General features: G+C 40.9%; 1 protein-coding gene and 1 pseudogene across 1 annotated transcript; both read left to right on the top strand.

Moving 5' to 3' along the window:
• Positions 1–6,123, top strand: part of LOC123139748 (uncharacterized) — a 6,815-nt pseudogene extending 692 nt beyond the window's left edge.
• A 5,998-nt stretch (positions 6,124–12,121) lies between these two features.
• On the top strand, positions 12,122–18,979 carry LOC123139955 (oligoribonuclease). Its single transcript, XM_044559677.1, has 9 exons — positions 12,122–12,391; positions 12,816–12,988; positions 14,023–14,133; positions 15,074–15,150; positions 15,636–15,717; positions 15,803–15,858; positions 17,103–17,189; positions 17,952–18,042; positions 18,513–18,979. Exons 2-9 carry the CDS (start codon positions 12,865–12,867, stop codon positions 18,632–18,634), a joined length of 750 nt encoding a protein of 249 aa, XP_044415612.1. The 5' UTR covers positions 12,122–12,391; positions 12,816–12,864; the 3' UTR covers positions 18,635–18,979.
• The last annotated feature ends 1,010 nt before the right edge of the window (positions 18,980–19,989 follow it).

The raw sequence follows: 19,989 nt of genomic DNA, 5'->3' as shown, positions 1-19,989 counted from the left end.
GGAGCAGCTCGACCAGTCCGTATCAAGGTAGACAGAGATGCAGAAATGGAAACATACAGCAGACCATGTCAAATCATTTGTGGCTTGGCCGTTGCAACTGCTTTTTACGTTGATTGTAAGGCACGAGGACGTGGTGTATCTCTTTCTTGCATGAAGCTGCCAAGTCTTAACAATTCAGAACTTGCCAGGCGTAACTATTCTGGCATTAGAGATGAGATGGGATTCCATTTCCATCACGACCTCAGCAACCTTCACTTCAAATCTTAGGCCTAATGTTTATGTGATACATCCAACAACAGCAGTTGTTGGATAGCCTTATTTCTCAGCGGGCCGCTGCAGGTTGATCTCACGCACAACTTCAAGTCTTATTTTGGGCACAACTGAACCCTTTTCCCCTGCAGGAGCCAGCGCAAGGAGGAGCACAGGCTGGACTGGTGCTACCTGCAGGACGAGGACAACCGCCATATCTTCCTCCACGAGCTACACCCCCTCCTCGCCCAGGCCCAGCAGACCACCACCACCGGCAGCAGCAACAATGCCTGTGTCGTCCGCCAAGGACCACCTCTTCAAGGTCCCCCACCATTCTTACCATTTCAGACAATATGCCAGACAGCATGCATCTATAAAAATTTCTAATTTGTGTACGCGATTCCTGCTCTCAGGGGTCGCAGGACCAGCCGGGCCTGGTCACCATCGCAATGGAGGAGATCCTCCAGTTCGCTGCATCCATCAGCGGTGCCGTCAAGGTCTCATCCTACCTGGTGGTCCAGGACACCCACATCTTTGATCTGCTGGAGCCCAAGGAGCAAGAGGTTCTGGTGCTGGATGATGCCCAGGGGAAGACCCATCTCAAGGGCCTGTCCAAGGTGCTCTAGTATAAATAAATAAATAAATAAATAATGCTTACTCTGCTCTAATAAACAGAGCCTCTTTCCAAATTAAACAGAGTGTAACAAAAATACAAAATAGACTTTGATCGGCTTTATGTATGCTTGTCCCTGGCACTCATACCAATTGTTTTGACATCCCAAGTATCCGAGTGGCGATTTCATTGTAGTATTAATATTCATTTTCCTTTGCAGGTTCATGTGAAGTCAATTGAGGACTTTTTGCAGTTGGGTTGTTTTGATGAAAACCAGGACAAGCAGCAACCCGCTAAACCTTTTTCTACCCAGCAGCGACCAACTAAAGCTTCTTCTACCCAGCTACCCACCAAGGGGCATCAAGGGCTCATTATTCACATATCTAGCTCTGATCAGGACGGCAAAGAACGTGCTGTGGCCAAGATTAACTTTCTCAGCCTCACAGGTTTGTGGTCTTCTCACTCGCACTGGCTCGCTGACATTCTAGCATGTGGTATCTGCCTCATGTTTGGTTCTTGTGTTAGACTATGTAGATCCCAAGCAGAAGACTGGCGGTGCTCTGTCGAGCAGCAACAAGACCATGTACACCTTGATGAATGTCGTGCAAGCGCTCAACAACAACCAGAACTTTGTGCCCTATAGGCAGAGCAAAGTTACTCGTATTTTGCAGGATTCTTTGTGCAAGACGAGCGGGGCTGTGGTGATCGCCTGCTTGGTAAGATACTCAACATCTTCATCTCAAATGACCTTGCTTTGTTCATGACCAATGCTTGTGTTCCTCAAATCAAATAGTGCAATACTTGTACTCCTTTTACTGACAAGACGCACATCGATGCCATAATTCAGATCTTATCCATTCTTAGGTGCTAGTAAGTAAACAGAATGTGTAGTACAAAATATTTTAAGTTACCACTACTTGTGACTGTTTGCTATGTATGTACTTCTTTATGTTTCAAGCTTACCTACCTGTTGGAACTAATATTAATATGTAGTATCAGTTATAACTAGTATCCAATTTTCATTCTTCTTTTAACATTTCATGGTTGATGCAGGAAGAAGTTTCCTGCCAAGATACAATCTCTACTCTTAGCTTGGCCGCACGCTCTAGTCAAGCGGCTAATGAGCAATGCCACAGATCCATAAGTGTTACAAGTTTCAAAAGAGCAGATGTTAACTCATCTGCAGTTGCTAAAAGCTCCTCAAGGCCAATTCTTTCTTCTATGCACCAACCAAATCCCGTGGCAGGGAAGCAGGATCTGCCCCAATGGAATATGAGTGTAGTAAAAGCAATTGCCAATAAGAGGTAGCATGCTATTAACTATTGGTTCTATCTCTTCATGCCTACAATTTTTTCTTGTTTCTTGAAGTTAGTTATATAGAGTACTTGTATTTGTCTCTTATTAAGAACACTTCATGTTTGTTCATGTGCTAGCTGTGTTTCAGTTCCATTGGCTTCTGCAAACAGGTCTATATATTAGACTAGCCCTAGTGCTGTGAGTGCTGGGTGTCCTAGATACCGAAATATACCAAGTGCAAGTGGGTGCTTGTGTTCTGCATAGTAGCAGATGTGTTTATGTGAGCTACAATGGCCTATTTCTTCCTAATGATATGAACATTATCTCATCTTGCCATTTTTCCCTCTCTCCTGCAGGTTAACACCTGGAGTCTTTCGAGCAATGAGCAGCAAACTGCTGCTGCCGCCGGCTGCGCCAGCGGCGAAACCTCTGCCAATCCCCTCCATGGCCACTACCACCACCCTTGCTACCGCCGCCGCCGGAACCACCACCATATCCTCGCTCGGCCAAGATCAACTCTTCGAGATCTTCCTCCGCCTGCCGAGCTTGCCGGCCCTCGTCCGCGCCGCGCTCACTTGCCGCTCGTGGCTCGGCGCCGTCCGCTCCTCCCGGTCCTTCCGCAGCCTCTTCCGCGCCCTCCACCCGGCGCCCCTCGTCGGGATCTTCCTTGAAATCAACGAGGGCAGCGTCCGCTCCTTTGCCCCCTTCTGCCGCTCAGATCCCGACGTCAACGCCGCACTCCGCCGCGGCGACTTCTTCCTCACCTCCCTCCCTGCGGAGGACGACGAGCACGCGTCCTGTTGGAGCATCATGGACTGCCGCGACGGTTACATCCTCCTGTGGAACATGGTGTCCGTCGCTGTCGTGAACCCCATGACCTGGGCCGTGGACATCATCCCGGTGCCCGAGGATGCTTGGAAAGTGAGTGACTGGAAGTTCACCCTTTGTTTCCATCTGCAGTTTTCAGAGAACCCCTGGCCGTTCCACGTGGTCTGTGTGTGCTCACAAGTGTCTAGGGTTCGTGTCGCCATCTTCTCGTCAGAAACGAGGGATTGGGACGTCCACTCCTGGATGGAAATTGGTGGTGAATTCAACATGCAAGACAGTGTTACCACTCTGCTGGGTGGTTCTATTTATCAGTCTCTCTGTGGCGAAGCACGCGCGATCAGGATAAACAGAGCCACCATGGAAGTTTCCTCTCTGTATCTACCCTCGCTGGCAACGTACGGTGATTCCATGGTTGGGGATACTGAGGATGGAAAGCTCTGCATGGTCTATGCATCTGATGGTCTTCTCCATGTTTGGATCCGCAGCGGGTACGGCGATGGGATTGAGAGCTGGGTGCTGCAGGGGGGCGTTGCCTTGCCAATCTCTTTGAGGGCAAAGTTTGATGAGGACTGGAAGGACCAAGTCAGAATTGTGGAAGTCAGGTCTGGACGCGTGTACTTCTCCATGACGTGCATACCTGGTTACACAATGGCCAGCTGGTTCTTCTACCTTTCAATTAAGACCATGAAGATTGAGTTCCTGATGGAAGGCATGTCTCATGACAATGCATATCCATATACTATGGCTTGGCCTCCTTGTTTGATTGGTGATGACAGGAGCACTGAACATGAAGTCCGCGGTTGTTTGCTGAAGTCCAGCAACTCCACCACGGTAAAAACACCAGCCAACCGTAGAGCTCAAATATTTACTGATTTGATTGAATACACACACAGACAGCCTGCAATCCTGTTTAAAATATCCATTTCTTGTCTGTTCTTGTGGGTTCTTCCCATTGGGAAAGTTGCTTAGCTGCGCATATCAGTTGATGAATTATATATATCATCCATGGATTTTAATCACTTGATGCATATCCAGTTTGACTAGTCTTGTTACATGGTTCATTTTTGGTCTGGCAACTGTAGAGCTCCATCGCCATCAATCAGATGAACATTAAACATTCTGCTTGCATCAGCATTAGATCTGCAATTCATTGAACATTCTGCTTGCATGATATATGCTACTGTGGTGGCTGTTCTGTAATTACTAGTGCAATGCTTGGTTGTCCACCTATTTATGTTTTGATGTTTAACCTCATCCTCCAACATTCATCTTACTCATGCACAGCTTACTGAACAAGTGCAAGCCCTGCAGAGGGAGGAGATACTCAAGGCCAGTCTAAACAAAGCAGAGGAGGACGTAAGATTAGTCAAGACCAGTCTAAACAAAGCAGAGGAGGACGTAAGATATATATATATATACATATATGACAAATTTTCCCTACTACCAGGTGTAGTTACTCCCACTTTTGTTTCATACGTTCTATGTAGTATCTATCATATCGAAGAGTATGTACGCGTAGTATGTAGTATATAAGAATGTTTAGGTAGTATATATACTACTTTTTTTGGTAGTATGTATCATATTTTGCGCATACTTTATTTCACGTACAAATATGTATGTATTTCACAAATACAATAAAATTATGAGCCCCCTTGCCATTTTTTCATATAAATCACTTGGGAGTATCTTAGATATAGTATATGAACATATTAAAAATAATAAAGTAGAGTATATACTACCACATGATAGTATATGAGAAATGGGTGTAGCTACACCCGGTAGTAGGATGCATTTTCCCTATATATATATATATATAGGACAAATATTTCCTACAAGCAGTGGTAGTTACCACCACTTGCGTTTTGTATGTTGTATATAGTATCTATCGAAATCAAGAGTATGTACGTGTAGTATGTAGTATATAACAATGATTAGGTAGTATATATACAAATTTTTAGGGAGTATGTACCATTTTTTGAGTATGCTTTTTTTACGTACAAATATATATATGTATTTCACAAATATAACAAAAACTATGGGCTCATATGCAATTTTTTCATGTAACTTGTTTTGAAATATCTTAGATATAGTATATTAATATATTTAAAATAATAAAATAGTATATATAGTACCACATGATAGTATATGAGACATGTGGGGTAACTACCACCGGGTGGTACGATGAATTTTCTCTATATATATATATATATTATATATATATATATATATATATATATATATATATATATATATATATATACTGAACCTCTCTTATCCTTGCAACACCTATGTTTTGCACCTGCGACTTTTATCAATAGATTTATACAACACACCACCGCGGTTCTGATGGTTAGACGTTTCTTGCGTGTTTCATTCAAGGTTAAGTTGCTATTCGAGGAGAAGAGAGCTCTTGACGAAGCCAACAAGAGGCTGTTGTGCTTGCTGGAGAAGGAGCAGAAGCATGGGTCTGAAACAGAGCAGCACTCTGCCACTAATCCCACCAAGGTAAAAACACCAACCAACCAACCATAAAAAGCTCAAGTGTGTACTGATTTAATTCAATTTAGCACACGCACAGCACAGGCAGTAGATGAGCTGTCAGTCTGGCTACATTGACATGCATCATTAACAATGTGTCTTGTCCTTGGTGTTGCAGCACAAGTGCAAGTCGTCGAGCCCCGTCGGGCTGGCCATCGATTTCAACAGCGCGGATGCGTCGAGGCAGCCAAACTCTCCAGACTGCGGGGTGCAGAAGAAGTGAAGCCGGCCGGGCTGTGGCTTGAACTGAGCATCCATCCCTTAGCTAGGCATAGGCATCGTCCAGGCTGTGGCTTGCTGGGTTAATTTGGTTGGTTCTTGTCCTGTCATGTAGCCTGCATTTTCCACTTTCTTGTTCCGCTTGTCTTATCATGGTGCTTTGATGAGAAAAATTACCATAGTAGTTTCGTGTCTGTGATGAGCATGCATGTAAGAGACTGTTATGGTAGCTCTAGCTGATTCGACCATTATCATGTCCAGTTGGTCATGCATGTCTCCATATTATTTCTCTATGTGTCCCCTCGGCTGGCTATCGATAGCACTCACTTGTAAGGCTGTCGATTTCTGCCAATCAACCAATAAAAGAAGGCAGACCAGACTCTTCCCATCAACCAATCATGAATTTGGGCACGCCGAGGTTGTGCCCCAATCATGAATTCATCACATGATTGGGATAGAATCGCATCTTGGGCGCTACATGAGCTCCTCCGTGATGGTGTCTAGACTGGATCTGTGGTTTCTGGATTTGCGGCGGCTGGAATTGTGTTTCGTCGACTCCCCTAGGGTTTTTGGTTTTTTTCGGGTATTTATAGAGCAAAGAGGCGGTGAGGGAGGCTACCGAGGTGGGCACAACCTACCAGGGCGCTCCTAGGCCCCCAGGTGGGTCATGTCCCTTCGGGGCACCCCTCTGGTACTTATTTGGCCCATCTTGTGTCTTCTGGTCCGGAAAAAATCTCCAAAAAGTTTCGATGCGTTTGGACTCTGTTTGGTATTAAATTTTTGTGAAGTAAAAAAAATAGCAACTGGCACTAGGCACTATGTCAATAGGTTAGTCTCAAAAAATGATATAAAGTTCCTACAAAATGATTATAAAACATCCAAGAATGATAATATAACAGCATGGAACAATTAAAAATTATAGATACGTTGGAGACGTATCAGTTCCCAAGCGATAAAAGTAAGGTTTACTCCCCCTCCACCAACAAACACACTCCACAGCTAGCCGAATCCTCGGTTACCGTCCATACCAACAACGGTCTTGGGGGATTTTTGTTTAATTATTTGCAATTTTTTATTTCGGGACTGGTCATCCCTATTACCGCCCCTCTCGTGACTGAATAAACACTCATTATGAGAATAATCCTCTTAGCATGGAAGATATTGACCGCCCCTTGTCGCTCCATGAGCGGTCCAGACACACAAAATAGATGTTGATTTGAAATTTTAGAGGTGGCACATGCAAATTTGCTTGGAACGGCAAGACAATACAACATATAGTTAGATATGATGGACTCATCTGGAATAACTTTGGTTTAAGAAATTTGATGCATAAGCAGTATTCCCGCTTAGTACAGGTGAAGACTAGAAATTAGATTGAGAACCGACCAACTAGAGAGAAAAAACGGTCATAAACATGCATTGAGAATAATTATCATTGAGCACTAGCATGAGTAGGATATAAACACCCTGAACATAAATATCGGTTGAAATACGTACTCCCCCAAGGTTAGGCTTTTGGCCTAGCTAGCTTGGTAATCACCATAGCCTTGATAATAATCCGAATGATAGCCCACGGAGGCTCTTGGAGCAGCCTCGATCTCTGCATTGTACGCGCGGGCCTCGCCCTCAAGAACGTAATATCTTCCCTTACTATGATAATCAAAGAGAGCAGGAGCAGGCAAAACAATTGGTACAATTGGTTTTTTATTGAACCTCAAGTTGTAAGTATGATTAGTGATTGTGCCCTTAAGAAACTTATGGCACTTCATGGCCTCAAAGTGTAAGTACTGGGTAGGTAGAATAGGATCGTTAGGCCAAGCACTAGTAAAAAACAGGGCTTTGGTCCAGGGCAATATTCACATTAGTCCTGGTTCAGTCACGAACCGGGACTAATGTGAGCATTGGTCCCAGTTCGTGCGGCTAAGGCATTAGTCCCGGTTCACCTGAGCCCTTTAGTCCCTGTTTAAGACACGAACCGGGACTAAAGGGTGCGATGCCCTTTAGTCCCGGTTCGTGCCTCAAACCGGGACTAAAGATTAGACCTTTAGTCCCGGTTTGAGACACGAACCGGTATTAATTGGGTTGAGACCTTTAGTCCCGGTTCGTGCCACGAACCGGTACTAAAGGTCCCATTTTCAAACTCTACCCCCCTGTGGATCGCCTTTTCAGTTTTGTAAAAAGCAAAAGAAAATGATAAAAACTTCAAAAATTAAAATCCTTCCAGATGTAGTTATGTTACTACATGTACTAGTTAGGAAAATTTAAAAACTTAAATTTGGACATGTTTTGCAAAAAGTATAGCGAAAATGTAAAACGGCTATAATTTTTGCATACGATGTCAGAAAAAAACGTATAATATATCAAAATATTCAGCATGAAAATCCGCATCCGATTTTGACCGCCTACGGCCTGTTTGCAAATTTTTGAATTCTCAAATTCTAAAAGGAAAAAAAGTTATGCTCAAATTTCAATTTTTTTTTGAATTTTTGTTAAATCTGGTGAAACTACTTATTCAAGAAGTATTAGTGTTACTAAATAATTATTCAAGAATATTAGTGTTAGTAAATAATTGTTTCTATTTTTTTGAATTTTGGTCAAATCTGGTCAAATTGTGGTCAAACTAATTATTCAAGAAATATTAGTGTTACTAAATAATTATTTTAGTTTTTTTGAATTCTGGTGAAATCTGGTCAAACTGTGGTCAAACTATGGTCAAACTACTTATTCAAGAAATATTAGTGTTACTAAATAATTATTGTTTTTTAGAACGATAGTTTCAAACTCAAACAGTGAAATGTGTGACTTCATGCTCAAGCTAAATTCCTGAGGGTTAATAGGATTGACATCTTAGTATTGTCAGGAAAACAACAAGTGCAGACTTGGAAACGAGGGAGAATAAAACTCGGAAGTTAAGCGTGCTCAGACTGGAGTAGTGAGAGGATGGGTGACCATCTGGGAAGTTAGATGATTTGGAATGATGAGGGGTGATTAAAGACTAGAGGTTAAATTGAGCAGTGATGAGGGGTGATTAGAGATTAGAGATTAGAGGTTAAAATAATTCAGAAATCTAAAAATCAAAAAAAAATTCAATTTTTTTTTTCAAAAAAAATCATAAAATTTCCTTTAGTACCGGTTCGTGTTACCAACCGGGACTAAAGGTGGACCTCCAGGCAGCGGCCACGTGGAGAGCCTTTAGTCCCGGTTCGTGAAAGAACCGGGACTAAAGGGGGAGGCTTTAGTAACGACCCTTTAGTCCCGGTTTTAGAACCGGGACTAAAGGCCCTTATGAACCGGGACTAAAGACCCTTTTTCTACTAGTGAAGGTGACACACGCAACCTTTTAGCTAAGGAAGCGTAAATTCCACCATAAAAGTAAACACTGGAAGCATTATGTTGCAATCTCCGTGCAACAATCGCTCCAAGATTATAACGTTTAATTCCTGTTTGGGCAGTGTGTATGAGGCTCAACTCAGGGGCACGCAGTATGCTGCAATCTTTCTTGTCCATGATGCATTTGCCATTAAAGTGTGCAAAGTAATGGATGGATGAAAAATGAATACTTTTTATTCTACCTTGAGTCACTCCTCTATCCTCACCGTAACAGAGACTAGTTAAAAACGACTCATACTCAGATCTTGGTAGTTCGTCCAGCGAACCCCAATACAAAGTTTTGCACGCATCATAGAACACGTCTAACGACATGGTAAAGGGAAGATCATAAAGGCTAAATGAAACTCTAGACTCACGAGGGTGATACTTAAATTTCTTAGTGAATGTTTCTGTGAGACTGAGATGCTGGGTGCACTTATCTTCGATAAAAGGAGCAAGCTCGGTGTTGTGAACATACTCCTCAAATTCTTCCTTGATACCTGCACTAACCATGAACTGGTTACATGGCCATAAGCATGATTTGATAGCGGCATCCCGCATCGAGCTTGCACTTGGCTCAACATAAGACCGTCGTATTGAGCTACTGCTCGATGATGCCTCCGAGGACCTCCTCCTTGAAGAACTCCTTCCAAAAAGACACATTTATTCGCGTACAATTTTCTGAAATTTTTGGGTCACAAAATTTTTGTCAACAAAACTTTGCAAGATTGATAGCAACTACTCATAAGGGTGTCTAGAGGCCATATCAAACTACTTAGAACTCTAAGAACTACATAATTACCCGCGCGTTGCAGCGGGACATATGCTCCAAAATACTTGTTGAAGGGGTGTGCACAAAACTGGAAAATAATGTATAGCAACAAATAGTAATAAACAATTGTGTGAGCCATTCACCACAAATTTTTGCACCCTTATTTTCTAAAATGTTTATCCTAAAACTAATATCCTGTAATTAAAGGTTATCTGAGATTTAACACTAATTAGTGCGTGCATAGTAATAAGATTGTCTGAAGAAATATTAATGGTCATCTTACATAGTAATGTGACAAAGTATAGGTCTGTCTTAGATTAACCTATGCATTGCAGAGTAGAGAATAGGTGACACAAATGCAATGATTCAGATGGTGTCCTCCACTCCTCCTCTATCCTCTTCTTTGGGAGAAGGAAAACAGGAAGCAAGCCTCAGTCGAGGCGAAGCTGCGAACAGGGAGGTCCCAACTCTGAAAATGGTAAGCTGTCTTCTCCTAACACACCAGCAAAGAACACCCTACTCAAACCGAATTCTTGTAATAGCAGTTTCTGCTTTTCATTTTGAGGCAGAGCTTAGGAGGTAGGAGGAGAAGATCAGCACACCATTGGTTGAAATTTTCAGTCTGTTCGATTGAATGTAGGATCATCACCATCGAATAATTAAAAAATCTAAAATTATTCGACAATATAGTATAATAACCAATTGAGCTATTTCCCCTTTCGTAACTAGTGCCGATTCAACAGTTACCTTTGTAACTATACCAAATTAAGTAACTGTACATATTAAAAAAATCTAAAATTATTCGACGACATTCCTAGGGGGTATGTCTACAACTCTGAAAAAAATCAGCTCAAAACTCAATGTACAATTAGAGATTCAAATATGACAAATTCAAATGTGAATAGTGGCAGCTTTGACACTATTCACATCCAATTTTATATTTTTTGTTTCTATTGATGTAAGTTTAAGTAGGAACTGAACTTTTTGAGATTATACATCAAATATTGATGTGTATAAGTTTTTTTTTGAAAGTGTTTGAACATGTATTTTTTTCAAAAAGATCAATCTTATTGATCTCGCCTAATATGAGATCACACAAGTCTCCTCTGAGATGACAAGGAGCCGAACCGACGAAGACGAATGCCAGACACCAGTTCAAAAGGACCGCGTGTGACAAGAAAATCATTGGCTTGAGGATCATTACATAGATTTTTTTAATTGTCTGATGGTGATGACTGATGACCCTATATGAATAAGAGTGGTGCCTTTAGGGTTTGGGGATCAAGGTAGAATGGATAAGAATGAAAATGGGAGGATAATTATTGGGTGGGGCGCCACTCTAGATTGTTCTTTGTGCCGACCTTGCCAGTGGTGTGGAAGTGGTGTGCGCAACTGGCCGCATAATCTGTGTCATACCTATGACTTGCGAGGTTCATCGCACATCACTAGTAATGGATTACCACTGATGTTCACAGTCTAGCAAACGTCATTCATATTGACAAGTTACCAGTGGCATGCGCCCTAGGGTGTGCCGACCGTCAACAAAAAGGAAACTCTTTGAATCCCAACCTTCTCCACCGCCAAACATCACCGTCTCTAATGTTTGTTGCACAATCATAATGAATTGTTGACAATTTTTCTTGTAAACCTAGTCGGACCTAAAACACAACCCACTATATACACAACAAGAAAACTAGGGATTCTTTGGCTCCAATGGAACTTTATGGAGCGAACCAACCCGTGGCTGGATGATTAGGAGAACCGTCGTATCCTATGCTCATCAGAGTTCAAGTTCCAGACTTGACATTGGTGCTCACTTATTCCTGGATTTATTCTATGCCTTCCAGCGATGTGCCTTCAATGGAAGGAGGCATTTCCGTCAATCTTAAGATGATGTGCCAGCTCAGTTTCTTGGATGTGCTTATAGGGTAGGGGTGAGTGTATGCTCGTGTATGTGAGCGATTTCGACTGTACTGGGTTAAAAAAAGAACTCCATGGAATTTTTAGAGGATTTTGATCCTACATGCGTCATTTGATTTATTATTATCGGATTGGAATTTAAATTCAAGGACTTGAAAACGTGTGAAGACTGGTTTTACTCAAAACGTGTGAAAAAGGAGTACCAAAAAATGTGTTTTATTTTTTTGGCTAAAAAGAAAGAAAAAAAAAGAAAAAGTCTCGCTCCAAGTCCCATCCCCTCCTCCGATCCTCTCCCCCGCCGCCGCCGCCGCCGCCGCCTCGGCTTCGCAGGTGCAGCCCGGTTAGCCCTCGCGCTCCTCTGCCCGAGATCGACGCCCCGGTCCTCCTCCTCCTCCCCGGCCAACCTCCACCGGTGTTCCCTCCAGCCGGCGCGCGTCTCCTTGTGCCCCAGTCGCAGCAGCCGCGGCTCGTCCGCTCCCCCTCCGGGCAGCCTCCACCGGCATCTCCTCCTGCCCCAGCCGCGGCAGCCCGCGGCACCTTCGCCGCTCTCCTCCTCCGGCCGATCCCCATCGGCGCCCGCGCACAAGGTTCGTTTCCTTCGATTGGGGGATAGGGTAAACAGACATCGAGGTCGGTTCTCTCTGGCTTGGCTTGGGTCAAAACTAGGTCTAGCAGTAAGAGCGATCGACTCTTAAGGTGTAGAGAAACAGAGTGTAGGCGACATAGATATTAGGAAAAAAGAAAGGGAAATGTGTACTATACTATAATTAGGAAAAGGCAAATGATTAAACCAGGGAATTAGACATGATAGTGCAAAGAGGGGCAACCAATGGTGCAGATGATCAGCTTTCTCTTTCATCGATCCTGTTAACCTTTTCGTTCGGTGCACACTAGCTCTGCTTGGTTGGGTTGTGATGCATATTAGTATTATCTTACCGCCCCTGTATTTTATTTTGTTTTGCTATGCAAAGTCTCATTTTAATTGAGGAGTTGGGTGCTTGGCTGATACAGGAATAGGTGTTTGGATTATACCAGACACAGACATAAGGGAATTGGGAAAATGAGTAAGCCTGAGAACATGTTCTCGCTTCTTAATCTGGTTGGCGAAGATGATGAAGGGAATGATAGCGAAGTGACCCAAACATCTTCTACTAGTATAGAAGAAACTGCTGCCAGCAAACCTGGTTGGTACCCCATTTCTTCTCGGATGTAGCTTCCAAAATATTAGATTACACTAGATGGATTACTGTTCCCCCCCTATTTTTGCATGGAGAACCGATTGCGTAGCTCATTATTATCCCTGCAATTTTCAGTTGAAGCAGCTACTTCCTTTGTAGTTTACCTTGATTCACTGGCCTGTTTTTACCCGTATTGAATAGATTATTGCTTAGCTACTATTGCCAAGAACATAACTGCCTTATGATGTGATAATGCCTCCCTGGGCTCAATTGACGTTCTGTTTTATGGCCATTCACTGTTTAATTTCCTGGAGTGGTTATTCTGAAAAGATGAGATGTATTGTATTTCTGCTTTGTAATTTATCCATGCTTGCTTGGGCCGTCATGTCGCATTTTGGATGGTGGCTCATTTTCTAAAGAAGCTTGTCGGGTGGTTTGATGACATAATATCCATCCCATCATTTAAGTGTGCATCTGCAACATTTGCAAATGTGAACGATAATCTGTGGGCCATGACCTCACATGGTTATGCCACTTCCGGATGCGTCGTGCCTGGGTATGCCACTGCCATGGGTAAAGGCATAGCATGATTGAAATCCCAGCTGCTGCCTGCTGCTCATTGAGGCCGGAGCAGCAGTTGGCTCTGAAACTAAATTGGAACGAATTAGGTAACTACTGTCATGACCAGGGACTCAGGGAGAGTTGCCATTGCCGCAAGAGGTCATACCGCCACTGTTTAGTGCAGTGTATCAATTTTGTCTCCGTTCATTGTTGGCGCTTCCCCTACAGTTCTCTGAAAATAGTTTTAACTAGATTGTAGTGTGACATTTTTGCTCAAGCGTATTCACCAGCATACTGATCACAATTTCAATCTGTCTGATATGGGCATCCCCTTTCTTTAGATTTTGTCTTCAAGGTACATATGGCTACTTGAAAAACCCTTTGATGGAGCCAGGGATATACATGTTTATGTTCTATAATATTTCTGTTCCTACTCGCCGTAGTCACTAATGGGGTTGTAAACTGCATTTACTATGCAGATAAAGGCGTGCAAAATGACACAACTGTTGTAAGCAATAATGGAGCAGCTCTTGCATCATCATCTGGTGGTTACAGGATGCCTTTAGTGTGGATAGACTTGGAAATGACTGGTGAATAATTCAGTTACCACAACTTGTTTTATGTTATTAATACATAATAAGAGAATTTATTTTTGATGTTCCGCCTTCATTTACTTGTTTGTTCGTAACAGTTTGTGTTGTTTTATTCTGCCTCAGAATAATTAATTTTCTGCACAGAGTTTGGTATGTTTGTGACTATTAAAAATTTGCACCTACGAAATAATAGTTCAGAGTGCTGATGATGTAAATTTGTGATATGGCCACTTACAAATCACAGCCCCAATTATTTGTGACCTGCTTAATGATGGAAAATGTCTGGTAGCCAGTAGCTCAGTAGGAAGTTCTTCAGCAGGACAGTGAATAGTCCAATCTGTTCAATCCAATTATCATACTTGGATGGTAAGTTCAAATCGTAAATACTGGAAATGGAAGGGTATGAGGTCATAGAGTAGTTCAGGAGGCCTTCTGAAATATATCAGTGTCTTCTTTGCGTCTCATTATTTTACTTTGAGAAGGGTTCTCTACTTTCTTCTAGTGGCTAAGAATGGAGTGACATCTGGTTTAACTTGCAGTCAATGGTCGAACTAGGTGGCTCATGGTGAAACAAACATATTTCAAATTACTGATACACGACTTTAGTTAACCAAACTACAATCTGGGATTCAACTGAACAAAATTGCAAACCACAGATTATTTATCTCCAATGCCCCAAACAACTTGTTGAGTTGGTCTGAAACATCGAAGGGCATTTCTTATCCTGGAAGTTCGACGATGATTGCTAAATACGTTGATCTCTGATCTGATTATAGTTGCTACTGCTATGAATTTATTCAATTTTTATAACTTTTTAATAAAAAAATTGATGGATAGATAAATCAAATTTAGTTTCGGAATCTATTCCTTCTTTTGTTACCTTTTATCTTATGCATAAAATTATGACTAACTGGCACACTCATACTGGATTGTGTAGGTTTGGATATTTCAAAAGATCGGATATTGGAGATAGCTTGCATTGTAACAGATGGTAAACTTACAAAACAAATAGAGGTGGCTATTGAAATCATTTACCTTTAGTTCGTTCTACATAGATCATGTACAATATCATGGTGTTTTTGTAACTAGTTCTGCTTACAGGAATATTCGGAGAACACCCGTGAATTACTCTGGTTTTCTGTAGATTATTTTTTTACTAATTCTGTTCCTAGTAGCTGTGTTACATAAACTGCAGTTTGGAAAAATATATATCTTATCCAGCCAATCTAGACAGTACTCCCTCTGTTCAACAATACAAGTCCAAACCCACCCTTTGCTCAGACCTGAACATAAGAAGTATTTAATGGCAAATGGAGTGCTGATGATCCATGTGGAATATGATATTTGTAATAGCACAAATATTTAATGTCAAAATCAGTACACTGGTTTTCTACTTATCATGTCAATAAGCGCAAATAGTGCTTCATGCTTCATCTCAGTGTAGAATAACTTGTCTGCCATCATCTCATCGGGAAGTTCAAATTGTTGTCATTTTGCAGGGTCCTAACTTGGTTATATGTCAGAGCAAAGCTTGCTTAGATAATATGAATGAATGGTGTAAAACCCATCATGCATCTAGTGGTAAATAATCTTTAGTTTCCAAATAACATTTCTTATTGGGTATTGTTCTCTAAATATAAATCTGATGGCCCCTGAACTTATTTAGGATTGACAGAGAGAGTACTGCAGAGTGAGATTTCTGAGGGTGACGCGGAGAAACAAGTATGTTGTCTGATTTTTATGGTTATCATCACCTTTTTGTGAAAATTTGGTAGCAAACATGGCGTTACAGTATTCACAGCTGGTTCCATAATCTTGTTCATTTATCTATCTGTTGCACTTTAACGTCTGGCTACTTCAGAACTCTCAGTGCCATTTGCTATTCAAAATCTCTACAGTTTACATAACTTTATTTTCATGTGCCCTTTTAACTCATTACATACTTGCCTTCTTACATGATGGCATTATCATGAGAACCGGCAGTGTTGACATGATTTAAGTTGATCATTATAGATTGTTTTCTTTCTTACTACCTCTGTATCAAAATATAAGATGTTTTTGTAGTTCAATTTGAACTGCAAAACCGTCTTATATTTTGGTACGGAGGGAGTATTTATTAATATAAAAAATATTTCTGATTAACGCTAGTAAGCTACATTTGATGATTAAATATTTTTCTGTAAAATGTTGAATTGCCAATTGCCATTTTATTTTTTATTTTTATTTAGGAAATTACCAGTGGATGCCCCAAATTGTGAGCTTGCTGTACCTTTCAATTTTGTAACACTGCAGTTGTTACTTGTGATATGTCACATACATATATCCAACAAACAAATCCTGCAATCCCAAGCCTCCCCTTTTAGCAAAAAATTGCATATGTTGCAAAAACTCTGATCTGCACGTAGGTGGCAATTCACCTATATTCAAAATGCATTTTTCCACTCCAAAATGTTGCAAAAGGTTTATATGTTTTTCTCCCTCCGTCCCATAACATAAGACGTTTTTGCAAGCTAAAATAGTTTGCAAAAATGTCTTATATTGTGGGACGGAGGGAGTAGATAGATATCATGCTGTAACATTTATGCTTGCAAGGTTTCTTGCAAAAATATGACCAAATACATCCCACACAAAGGAAAAGTAACAAACTGATTGGTATAGTTTGAATAGCATACTAGTCACTGTTCAAGCTACACCAAGTTTTGCAAGTGTAAATGTTACAGCATGATCTTTATCAGTATATCCGTGAATGTTGTTGTAGTTCTCACTTCTCAAGCTCTTAAGTTTCATTCTCTGAATAAGGCTTCTGCTTCACCAATTGATACAGCAGTTCCTTGCACATCTTAGAATGATATGTCATACAGTTTTTAATCATTTATGCACTGTAAAACAGTACATATTGATGCCTTGCTACAAAAATAAAAATAGCCAAAGGTTTCTGATAGAAGTTTCTGTTGGCCTATTTGCAGGTGTTAGACTTCCTCATGAAGCATGTAGGTTCAGACACTCCATCAATAGCTGGGAATTCAGTTTACATAGATTTACTATTTTTAAAGGTCAGTAAAGAATGTATTTTAGGATTGATATGCTGTAACTAGGATTGATATACTGTCACACAGACAGGAATAGTCATGCAGCTAGGATTAAGGAAAGACATTTGTTTTCCATGAACGCAGGACTGGTCACTTTTACAAATATTTTTATCCTCCAGCAGGATTAACAGTTTCAGTACAAAGAATAACTGTCGATACTGAGTTATATTTCTTGTCAACTAGAATTTCCATCCTACTTTTTTTAATTCAAGCTTGTGCTTTTTGTTTGAGTGAAGTAAAAAAAAGTCGGCAATCTCAGGATTGTTTGGTCAATATTCTCATTTCAAAATTTGAAAATCCAAGTAATTCGGTTTGGTTTTCCCAAATGCGGGGAGGCTTGCACTCAGGGTGAAAAAGGCTCATTCAAAATTGCTTCGATAATGGTCTCATTCAATTCAGAAAATAAATTTAGTTGATTTTCTTGTGTTATTTATTCGGCTTGTTATAAATCAGCTCATTAAGTCAATAGAAAAAATATAGTTGTAAACTATATGGTATTAGATCAAACTGCCTTATTTGGGACAGTGCTCGATAATTGTTTGCTACACTGATATCCATGTCTCCACATTTATCGTCGTGCAAAATAATTTGTTTGTTCCTTGTTACATATACAATGTGCTCAATTTTTCCTTCGCGAGGACATCTTTTTTCCAATTTAAACATGATGTATTCCTTTAGCTTTTGGTGCATAATAAATAATATATTTGCTATTTTTTTCCTAAGCAGAAGTATTTGCCACGGCTTGCAGCCATCTTCTCTCACGTGATTGTTGATGTGAGCAGTATCATGGCTTTGTGCACCCGGTGGTACCCTAAAGGTAAACAAAATTTGTAGAAGGCTGATTTTTTTATTATTATGCTTGCTTGTTGCCAATTTGTTCCTGTCTATCCCATTGATCCATTTGCTATTTGCACTTGTTTCAATCATGGTCCCTCAACTGCTACATCTGTTTGAAATGATATGAGTAATTTCTGATTTTGTTGAAGAAGATAAAATAATTAAAACAATCGCCGTGGATAAGCAATATACACAATTTCAGCAGTTAAACAAAGCCTTGTATTCTTGACGTTCCTGCCATATTCAAGCACCAGTATAGTCGTACATTTAGAGTTTGTATGGAAATACGGAACAAAAAAAAATCGCATCTATGGTACCCACTGGCTTTGGAGTGTACCCACTAGCCTTGTGCTAACATATGTTTACATTCTCGAGTAGGATGAGTTTAACTCTGAGACCTTTCCTGATGTGGCCGAGATCTAACCGTGTGTTTGTCATTATCATTCGCAGAAAGGAAGCAAACTCCTAGGAAAGGAAAAAGTCACAGGGCGATGGACGATATCAAAGAGAGCATCGCCGAACTGAAATACTACAAGGGCAACATCTTCAAACCGCAGAAATCTAAAAAGTAGTCATTTTCATTGCGACATGGATAGGGTGTAATGGATATGTCACAGCAAGTTGATCATCGATGAGTATCTAGCCAGGGTTGGAAAGTAAGTTCTAGGCCAAGTTATCCATGCCTCGCTCCGAGGCGAGCTTGTCGTATTCCGTAGCTCCTAACGTGTTGATCAATGTCTGGATATTTCCACCTATGACATATTCTTACTTCTCACTCTCACCCCTGGAGCTGAAACCTGTAAAGGCCGTTTGATATGCAGCACTTGTACTGTATCAGTGAATTGTTTCGTCTAAACTGAAGTATTGCAGCACTTGTTATATAATTCATGATAGAAGAAGATTATGTATGATCATGTCGAATTATAATTCGTGATAGAAGAAGACTCCAACCCGTGAAAACTCCAGACCACATGATGCTGCGCTGGATCCTGCCATCTTTACATTCATATCTTTGCATATATACAAAAAACCATCTTGTAATTCAGGTTAAAACTTTTGCTCGTTTCAAGTTCGAAGTACCTTTTGGCCAAAGAAAGACTTGCTTCCTAACATGGTTGCTTAATTCATGATAGAAGAAGATTATGTATGATCATGTTGAATTATAATTCGTGATAGAAGACTCCAACCCGTGAAAACTCCAGACCCACATGATGCAGTGCTGGATCCTGCCATCTTTACATTTGTATCTTTGCATATATACAAAAAACCATCTCATATATCAGGTCAAAACCATTGCTCGTCCAAGTTTGAAGTACCTTTTGGCCAAAGAAAGACCTGCTTCCTAACACGATTGCTTCTTTATCTTTATATAGATAGATTCTCTGGGGAGTGTTTCCTTATTCTTTTATTATATGAATTTGAATTGGATCTTAATTGATTTGACTTGAGAATTTTAAAATAGGAGGATAAGATGTCAGAATTCTTGGTTGACTATTATTTTTGCCAGCAAAATATATTTATATGTTCAAGGGGGGAAACATTGGCCTCTCACCTTGTGTACAAAGTCGGCGAACGGACCCCCTTCCCTCCCTTGCAAGTTGCAATACTTTGGATCTGCGGCTCAGAGGTGTCAATATATTTTCTTGCACTTTCTATTTCCATGAAAACAACTCCAAGTTATAGACATCAACTTTTTAATGATCCTCGACGTTAACCATTTAGGTGCCAAATATCCTGGTGTTTCTCTCTCAGTCACTACTTTGCTCTGACCTCTCTCGGTATTAAGTTACGTAGTCCAAAACCACCCACTTTAGCATTAAAGTTGTCATCCAAGAGAATTTTTTGTGGTTTGATATCCGAATGAGTACTTTTTCACAAGCACTCCTCATGAAGATAACATAGGCCCTTATAGCTATATCAAGAATGA

This window comes from Triticum aestivum, chromosome 6B (genome assembly GCF_018294505.1).
Source record: "Triticum aestivum cultivar Chinese Spring chromosome 6B, IWGSC CS RefSeq v2.1, whole genome shotgun sequence".
In the NCBI taxonomy this organism is placed as follows: Eukaryota; Viridiplantae; Streptophyta; class Magnoliopsida; order Poales; family Poaceae; genus Triticum; species Triticum aestivum.
This window is presented reverse-complemented; position numbering and strand designations above follow the sequence as displayed.